This window comes from Achroia grisella, unplaced genomic scaffold (assembly GCF_030625045.1).
Source record: "Achroia grisella isolate CSIRO2021 unplaced genomic scaffold, CSIRO_AGI_Agris_v1 utg1971, whole genome shotgun sequence".
NCBI lineage: Eukaryota > Metazoa > Arthropoda > Insecta > Lepidoptera > Pyralidae > Achroia > Achroia grisella.
In genome coordinates this window covers 258,146-267,441 of record NW_026712700.1, presented here as the reverse complement: position 1 = coordinate 267,441, position 9,296 = coordinate 258,146, and the positions used below count along the sequence as shown (strand labels likewise).

General features: G+C 30.6%; 2 protein-coding genes across 2 annotated transcripts; both read left to right on the top strand.

The window, feature by feature from the left end:
• The first annotated feature begins 1,285 nt into the window (after nucleotides 1-1,285).
• On the top strand, nucleotides 1,286-5,230 carry LOC131841857 (visual pigment-like receptor peropsin). The gene is made up of 7 exons (XM_059190212.1): nucleotides 1,286-1,470; nucleotides 1,927-2,089; nucleotides 2,853-2,980; nucleotides 3,252-3,474; nucleotides 3,561-3,645; nucleotides 4,096-4,242; nucleotides 4,985-5,230. The coding sequence occupies exons 1-7, from the start codon at nucleotides 1,377-1,379 to the stop codon at nucleotides 5,114-5,116; spliced, it is 972 nt and encodes a 323-aa protein (XP_059046195.1). The 5' UTR covers nucleotides 1,286-1,376; the 3' UTR covers nucleotides 5,117-5,230.
• Nucleotides 5,231-5,715: 485 nt separating this feature from the next.
• On the top strand, nucleotides 5,716-9,047 carry LOC131841858 (rhodopsin-like). The gene is made up of 7 exons (XM_059190213.1): nucleotides 5,716-5,836; nucleotides 6,316-6,481; nucleotides 6,959-7,089; nucleotides 7,180-7,396; nucleotides 7,809-7,887; nucleotides 8,288-8,443; nucleotides 8,814-9,047. The coding sequence occupies exons 1-7, from the start codon at nucleotides 5,716-5,718 to the stop codon at nucleotides 8,940-8,942; spliced, it is 999 nt and encodes a 332-aa protein (XP_059046196.1). The 3' UTR covers nucleotides 8,943-9,047.
• The last annotated feature ends 249 nt before the right edge of the window (nucleotides 9,048-9,296 follow it).

Here is a 9,296-nt window from a genome sequence, read left to right as displayed (position 1 = left end):
ATGCTTTCGATTTTTATTTAATTTAATAAAAAAAATGTTAAATCCACATACCAAACAGCGGGTAACAGCTATAATATATAAATGTTACACTCAAAAAAGTGTGCAGGTCTCTATTAATATAAATTTTGGGCAATATGTTAACAAAAAATTGCAGTTTATATATTAAATTGTAGCGATGATAAGTGTGTTTACGCGCATTACAAATTCTTCCTCATTATATGTGTTGTGGTTTGCATAATGCAATAAAATGACTAATACATCAACTACCAACTGTTGTTTTGAATGTGATACCTACTTATGATGTTATCAGAAAGAATACATAACACGGGTTTCGTACACTGCAATAATATTTATGTTATAGTACCATAGAAAATAATTACTATGCACCTGCGTGATATAATTTTTACTAAATAGGTATAAGCAAATTTTATATGACACAAATGAATAAATATTAAATATTGTTAACCTCATATTATTATAGTAGTATCATATTATTATTTTCTGTGCGGAAGAAGTATGGATTTTATCTTACTTAGTAGGCTTTTATCTTACTAGCGATCCGCACCAACTTCGCATGAGTATTTCAATTAATTGACATTTCGAGATTATCGCACATATACAAACAGACTTGGCGGGGAACTTTAATTTACAATATGTATGGATATATATGATATTTGTCGTTGTTACTATCTGTACTAATACTATAAATGCCTAATGCCGGCTTCGGAAGTCTAGTAGTTTAGCACTTCGCTTTTTTTCCGATGGTCGGATTCGATTTCTCTCATTTCTATTCCTAAGTATTATATTTTGTTATTGTTTGTATAGGTCTGCGTGTTTGCTACATATTTTGTATGCATTTACGAAAAAAATGTATACTACTAAATAGTTTTTGATTTGTATAAGTTCACCTATTACGATATAACAATAATAATATTTCCTGACAAATATGTACATATGTACAGAGTTATATTTAACTCTAAATTTGGAAATAAAGATAACATTTTAGCTTTAATGCCAGTTTTCCAACATACTTATACATATCTACGTAATATTGGAAATTAATTATCGTAGTATTCGTCCAGTTATCATTAGAGGTATTTTTTACTTAATTATAATCTAAAACTAGTTGTTTAACGTATAATGAACATTCACGCCCCCAATGTTGAGCATAAAGTGGCGACAGGACTAGTAACATGATCTTACCCTTTGTGTTCAAACTCGCTGGTTCGACAACCTGACCAGTCTCAATGTCTTCTTGTCTAATGTGGACGTCATATTCGGAGAAGAATTAAACTAAATGAATAATAAATGTCCTAAATATCGGGTGTTCACCATTGGTGACTGAATATCAGTGATTTGAAAGTAGTGATCCAAGAATGCACATGTTCGACTATCCAGAGGATGACTGTCCGTGGTATTATTTTGACAGTTCCTATAAAACGTTGCTCGGCTCTTGTCTGATTTTATTTGGTTAGTGATGAAAAATTAATTGATCTACATATATTTTTATTGATTTATCTATATATTGTATTTGGTTTTAAATTTAAAATACGTTTATCTGGTATAAAAGATACCCAATATTGGCAAAAATAACATAGCCATGGTAGTTACTGCGATGTTACGTCATGTTTTTCGACTGATAGCAAACTCCTAAAAAGATTTCCTATCTCCGTTAAATAAATTTATTAAAATTAGTGTGAAAATGTATCTTCAGAATCGGAACGTACTCTGCTATTGCTGTCAGAGTTCGGACTAGAACATTCCAAAATCTTTATATGTTGCGTGCGGAAACTATGACGTACTTGTGACGATTTGCTTTGATTTAAAAATAGTAATGCGCATTTATATTTAGTTTTCTTAATTTTATACATTTTGATAATTTATTATGAATATTTTTACTTCGCTGTAATATGGTTATTTTGACAGGTGTATTCGGGGTGCTGTTAAACGGTTGGCTTTTTGCCACATTCGTCCATAGCCACTTGCTCATATTTAAGAGTCATATATTGGTACTTAATCTATGTTCCGTATCACTTGGCAGAAACCTTCTAGGATTTCCATTTTCGGGTACATCAGCATTAGCAAAAAGGTAAGCTAAGTAATTGAGAGTTCCGTTATTCCGTTAACCTAGAATCTATAAAACGCAATTTTTTTTTATGGGTGATAAAGGAATGGTGCATCTGCCTGCGATAATAGTTTATGCTGGCGGGGCACCAGTGGAGGATTATAAGATGAGCATGAGGTCATGTCAATTAGACAATCGTGGCAAATTCACAAAGAATTTATCACCATAGTTTCCAGGGGAACCGTGTAGAGGTCAACCTGACATGGCACATTGCTAGCAAAAAGATAATCAGTCTACAATACTAATAATCCCCTTTCCCTCCCACACAACGCAATGTTATATAGAACCACACTGAGTAATAAAAAATTACAATCAATTTTATTGTAAATTAATATGGATCAACATCAGAATAAACAGAGTAAGTTCTTTCTATAAAAATGTAATCGTAAAACTTAGTGTATATTGTAACTAGCGAAAAGACTTCAAGCTTTAGTTGAAATTTAGAAGTCGATCGAGAAAAGATAAAATATTTTTTAATTACAATTTCTGATATTATATATTAATAATTAAAAATAATATGGTATAACTGCTTTATATACTACGATATTAATTTTGAATTATTAATATAAAATTGCGAATTAGATATTAAGTATATATACACGCAAAACCAAATAATATTTTAATAATTTGTTTTCAATTCACTTTTGATTGTATGGTGCAATATTTATATAATGGTATATTATATATAATTTAATTACTATACTTTATTTATATAATTTCATTGTAGATGGTTATTTGGTTCAGCATGTTGCAAACTATTTGCGTTTCTGAACCAATTCCTTGGCATATATCAAATGTACGCGTTATTCGCTATTGTATTAGAAAGATACTTACAAGCAAAACTCTACAGAAAAGGTAAGTTATCTTTATGTTTATTTGAAGTAAATCTATATAAATTGTCAATACTTCCAATAACAAGTATTTTTTATTGTACATCCTCGGCAAACATTGTCAATCATCATACAATATGTATTGTAGATGATTATTAAGTTCAGCATAGTAGCATATTGACTAAGTAATTATTTTATAATGTTAATGAAAAAATATAAATTAATAAATTCTTAAATGAAATTAATCACACATTTACAAGATATTAATTACATCCATCGTAATTGCATTGTTACAGAGAAATCTTTATACATCCAACTGTATTGGACATTGTTTGGTGTGTGTTGGTTCACTTCATTTGTGTTCGCCACGCCGCCTTTGTTCGGTTATGGGATCTATTCCTGCGATGCCACGGGTACCTCGTGCACTTTTCTGTGGCCCTCGCTTTCATCAGGAATAAAACATATCGGATTCAGCATACCATACGTCATTGTGTGTGGAGTAATCCCGGTGACAGCCATGTACGTTCAGTCTTAATGTTTTTGACTCACATATTTGACAAATGGAGAGGTACATAATATTTTGAAAATGCATTATTTTCTTTCAGATTTTATTACATGGGAAAAGCTGTACGTTTAGAGAAAATATATTATAGAAGTGAACACCAGAAAGAACAGAAGCGTCTTACGAAGGTATCTAATTTATTGTTACGGCAGTAAAATTATTAACAATTTTTTTTGTCTTCTGAGCTGAGGACCTAGCAGATGGTACGTAAAAACCATCGCCTATGTACGTGAATAGTATCACCGATATTACATCATCCAATAACAATATCATTTATAAGATACCAATCTGGAGGTATCCTGTCTCCATACTATATAATTTAAGTGCCCTATGTCACCTAGAACAGAAGTCAAAGCAGAAGACTTCGTACTAAGTTTATTATTACCATCGAAACAGTTTTCAAAATATTTTTGATAAACTTAACCACATATTAGTCATGTTTATCATCAGAACTGTAATATATCTAGTAACAATGACTTTAGACCATAGCTTGGAGTCATCACTTCATTTCATACTATATTGTACCAAGTTATCACTCGAGAGAATGTAAGATTTTTTAGTATCTCTTACTGTTACAGAGTGCTCATGCACTATGTATAGCAACATTGGCGTTATGGGTTCCAAGTGCAGTGCTAGCAATCTGGCAATGGATACCTCTGGTGGCATACGGATACAGGCCTCATGTGCCTCCTGCTTTGGCACTCATCGCACCGATAGCTGCAGAGGTGAGAGACCAGTAATGATCCTTATTCAATTTTAATTTAATATTCAGCACTTTTGAATAATAATATTTTTATAATTCTTCACATACGGGTTAATAGTATAAAAATAAATATTCTTTAAAACTTATCACTTTTCAACCTTTTTTTACAATTCAATTACAGTTGTGATATTCATGAGTACAAAGAGTATTAAATAAGTACATATTAAAATTCACATACCTTCTTTGGTTTATGAATTTTAATTTGATTTACATGAAAATTATTGTAAAAAATAAAGTAAATTATTCTGTAAGCAATATGCCGTAGTTGTTTAATATATAAATTCGAATGAAAAACAATATTGTAGAATATAGCATTATTATTTGTATTAAGTGAATAAAATTTAATATTATTTTACCAAAAATAAATGGTATAGAGTCGATATTTATTTTCTAGTAAATTCTGTCCAAGGACTTCAAAGAATACTACCGCCGTGTTTTTTTTAAAGTTGTTTTTTAAATTTGATGAATTTATAGGCGACATTTACTTACATATATTTATTATTATTGAATAGAATATAAAATGATTGCATATAATAAATAAAATGATTGTATTTAATTAAGTAATTAAAGTAAGTAGAAAATGTGTATAGATATGAGTATGTGAAGCAATCGTCTACAAAATTTATAATTACTGCGAAGTACAAAAAGAGTAAAAAAACGTCTTATTGTAATGATGTGATGAAAATAGTATAAAAAAATTTCAGGCAGCGACCAGTATACCTGTACTGTGCTATCTGATCTGTGACGAGAGGATTCGTGCTGCGCTGCTCGGGCGGATGCGCAAAAATTATGCGTTGCTGCACCCAGAACGAGCGAAACTCTTCAATAGTGCCTAAAGATAGAGACAAGTCTCATGAAGACTAGACTGACTAGACTGTGACCCCAAGCTGGAAGTATTCCGGCTGACAAGACTGAAATTAAAGTTACCCGGCCGCTGGAGGGTAGTAAGATGAAATTGTACTGATGGCCTTAAGGAATACATTGTAATTGTAATATAGACGAGAAGGATATAAAGCTTTTTTTTTCTTACGATGTGTTATCTGAAAGTTGTAAATAATAGTATGATATAAAAAATAAAATCGTTGATAATTTCAAGCTTGTTTGAATTAGTCAAAAGTAAATTCTACTTATTCTGTATTAACTTGTATCTTTGTTAGTGTGCATTTAGTATAAGCTGTATCCTTATTTTTATTCTAAGCTATTGTTGAAACAAGTTGTATTGTTGAGAACAATATAAAATAGTAGAGCGTATCATGAGCAGTTGTATCTACTGAAGATGTAATGTGAGATGAGTTACTGCTCAGTATTATTTTATTAGTGGTATGGCAGAGTGCATTCTTGTTCGTTGTCTGTTGTTGCAATAGATAGCTGCGTTTTCGTTTAATATTAAAAAGTTTATCAAAAAGATACAAATTAATTATCATTGTCTATTATAATGAGTAGTCTAGTACAGTATTTTCTATTAGGCGACAAAGACCCAGTCGATCAATGTGTGTGGAAGGACTATTTCGATGATAATTCGAGGACTTTTCTACATCATGGATTAGTATTTTCAGGTAATGCAGTTATTAATTTTAAACGCCAATAAATAATTGTAAATTAACGAAATTATTCGAGATATATTCAATGTACGGTACATGTTTCTTTCACTATTGTCATTCTAAATCCTCTGCTGAATGTAATTGACTTCTTTGGCGCCGCTTCTTCTTTTGATGGGGGCCATCAACGTCTCCCTAATCTGTATTTAACTAGAAGTTTCAATTTCATTACTATTACTATATCGAATAGACATCATGGAACTATTGAGTTTGAGCCAGCTCTCCTTTCTTTGAAATTGTATAACTTAACATTTCGGTAATTTTGATAAATCTTTTTGCAATCCACAGTGCAGGTCAGGTCAAGATCATTCTGGTTCTTTCAATCTTAATTCTTTCATTATCTAATGACGTTAAAATTGTCATATGTAGGTAATGAATTATTTAATATACAAATTTTTTGTTTTATGTTTTTACTTTAATAGTTTCCCAATTTTCAGGTTTCGTTTCATTTATACTGAATTGTTGGCTGAACATGGCACTTATTTCGTCGAGGTTATGGTATGATTTGAGTTATCGCAACCTAACTATCTTTACGGTGGTTGCAGGAGTGAGAAATCTGGTTGCGGTTTTGGCCTATCTGCCTAAATTCAAGTACTTGGATATGTAATATGTTTATTGTTAACTAATATCGTGCAATATTCATTAAAAGTACATTTGTGTTCACCATCAGCGCTGCAATATCATATTGTTTTTATAATGAAAAAACTAAAGATCGCTACTTAGAAAACAATATCACTGTATGGCGTTGATTGTCAAATGAGCAAAAGTAGCATAAAAATATGATGCCTATATATGTAATTTAAAAAATGATATATAATAATTTAACATTACTAATATTCTAATTATACGAAAAGTGTTTTATTTCGAATGCTTTTGCAAAACCGAGACGAATATGATGCGGCATGCGGTTCATATGATGGTAAACGGTTACCGTAGTCTATGAACGTCTGAAAGACCAGGGTATAATGTTAATGTAAAATTCTAGTATAATAGAAGATTTTAATATAATATTTACTATTCTTGATGCTGTACCTAAACTAACCTATTGTGAAACTAACTCTACATTTCTTATAATTTCAGCTGGTTCGAATTACCTATATTTTCCTGCATAGTTTTCGCTTTTTATGAGACTTTCTTTGCTATACTAGAAGTTGAGACTTTGAATCATGTTTGCATTGAGAGATTTGTTGTGGCTCGGTATGCTGCTAATGGTAATAAATTTGTATTTTTTTAATTTATTATGAAAATTCTGCATGTGAATTTATACTGCTAATTTATAAATTCATATTAACAATTTCCAGATTGGCCGATACAGAAAAAGCACTACGTGTTATATTTATTTAGTTCACTGTTTTTCACTACCCTGTATACATATGCTCCAGTTTTCGGCTATGGGGGCTATTGGTACGAATTATCATGCAGTTCCTGTACTTTCGATATGATACTACCTGACACGTATGAGAAATATGTCATCCTCATTGTATTTCTACTTAGAAGTGTGAAACCTGCAATAATGATGTATGTATTTTTTTTATTTTAATGTTTCACTGTTTACTCAGTCATAGTGAGCTGAGTTTATGCTAAATATATAAAGTAAACAAGAAAATCAACCTAAAGCTGAATGTCAGAAAGGCGATGGAATTAATATTTTTTCTACTTTTATTGTTTATAATGCCTATATAATGCCTAAATATATTCTTTACTACTATTCATAGAAGTTGTACTAACTGACATTATATAATATATCTTTACTTTTATAATATTTGTTTTGATATTATTTTTTATGTTCCTCGGGTATTATATTTTTTCTTGGTCTTGTGATAAAATATTTACGATTAAAGTATTGTGTTTTTTTTTATTAAGGTAGTACTTGAAGTAGTTTATTTATTAATTAAGTATATAGTAAATTTGTGCTTATTTTTTGTTTAAGGATTACGATGTTATTTTGGGCCAATCTGCTGCAGACCAAATGTATGACTGTTGACGAAAAGCAAATCAAGTTCACAAAGGTAAATTATTGGTATTCTTTCCATAGTTAAATGATTACAATGTATAAAATGCATATTGTGCTTTTAAGGGTTTTAATTTCATGTCTACCTATCTGTTTGACGAATAGTTAAATTCTTTTTTTAATATGTAATGTACTGTAGTAGCAAGAATCTAATGGATCACAGTTATGTTAGTTAAACGTAATACTGGTATCTATTATTCTATCAGGTAAATAGGTATGTAAATGTCACAAATTTTAATTTCAAGTCACCTACTATACCCACATACTGTACGGGTATATTTTATTCTTGCAGGTTTAGAACGAAATAGCAATGTTGGCTATCTTCGTCTATCAAATGCGTGCGATAGTAGTCGATTGTTATCAATAATATTAATATTTTTATTTTTTGTTTGCTACAGAATGTCGTTGTTATAACCGCTGTTAATTTACTCTGCTGGATGCCAATTGCTATTATCAAAGGACGGATCTTGCTACAGCAGCTATTAGTTAACAATATATTGTCTAATTTGTCTCTAAACGCGACTTATGTGAATTGCGCTTTGTGGCTGAATGGGGTAAGAATTAATAAGACTAAATATAATAATAGAAAAATCTATGTTGTAACTTCTTCTAAAGAAGGAATAAAGGAAAGAAAGTCAATTTGTTTCTAATAGAAATTGTGAAATATATTTGAATTAATTGAAAGCATTCCAATAAATACATCGATGTGATGATCAGTTGATGACTGTCATGAAACCTGCTGTCAGAAATCTGGGGAATAAGCATAATGTCTCTGCATCCATAGAAGTATTCACAAATCCACTAACAAAATAATCATCAGTTTTTACACTACTAGTAAAGTTAACTTTTACGATATTATCTTTAATACGGTACGGAATAATAGGTACGGAGTGTATTAATTGGTCTTTGTTAATTAATTTTCAGCTGGCACCAGCATTAACTGTTATTGCTCTACTGATAGTGGACTCTCGACTACAAAATGTTATGTGCAATTTGCACGTTTCCAAACTTATCCAGAATACTCAAGAGATCGAGCATAGAAAAAGTCAATAAGTCTTTTTTATAACTAGTAACTCACCAATTAGCTTCAGAATAGTTTAGTTTAAAATAAATAAGCTGTGCATTTGTGTCTTTTATCAATTAATGTTTTATTAATAGTTTCTGAACAGTTTAAATATCAGTAACGCGGTCATAAAGACGTAAATACGAGTTTTATATAGATAATAATAAAATAATAAACATTACTTTTGTATTATTTATAACTATTGTGTGATGTGATGATGTAGTAATAAAATAGGTATCCCTTATTTTTTTCGGCCTCGGCAGCATGCAATTTTGAATGTAATTTATTCTACACTAGCTGTACTCGCGACTTCGTCCGCGTGGAATTTAACTTTATTTTTCGAA

What these genes read in the sequence shown, in the direction of transcription:
- LOC131841858 (XM_059190213.1), top strand. Translation starts at nt 5,716, where the DNA reads ATGAGTAGTCTAGTACAGTATTTTCTATTAGGCGACAAAGACCCAGTC. An exon ending in GTGAAACCTGCAATAATGAT is followed by an intron (nt 7,397 to 7,808) that starts GTATGTATTTTT and finishes TTTTTGTTTAAG; the next exon opens with GATTACGATGTTATTTTGGG. An exon ending in AGCAAATCAAGTTCACAAAG is followed by an intron (nt 7,888 to 8,287) that starts GTAAATTATTGG and finishes TGTTTGCTACAG; the next exon opens with AATGTCGTTGTTATAACCGC.
- LOC131841857 (XM_059190212.1), top strand. Translation starts at nt 1,377, where the DNA reads ATGCACATGTTCGACTATCCAGAGGATGACTGTCCGTGGTATTATTTT. An exon ending in GTAATCCCGGTGACAGCCAT is followed by an intron (nt 3,475 to 3,560) that starts GTACGTTCAGTC and finishes ATTTTCTTTCAG; the next exon opens with ATTTTATTACATGGGAAAAG. An exon ending in AACAGAAGCGTCTTACGAAG is followed by an intron (nt 3,646 to 4,095) that starts GTATCTAATTTA and finishes TTACTGTTACAG; the next exon opens with AGTGCTCATGCACTATGTAT.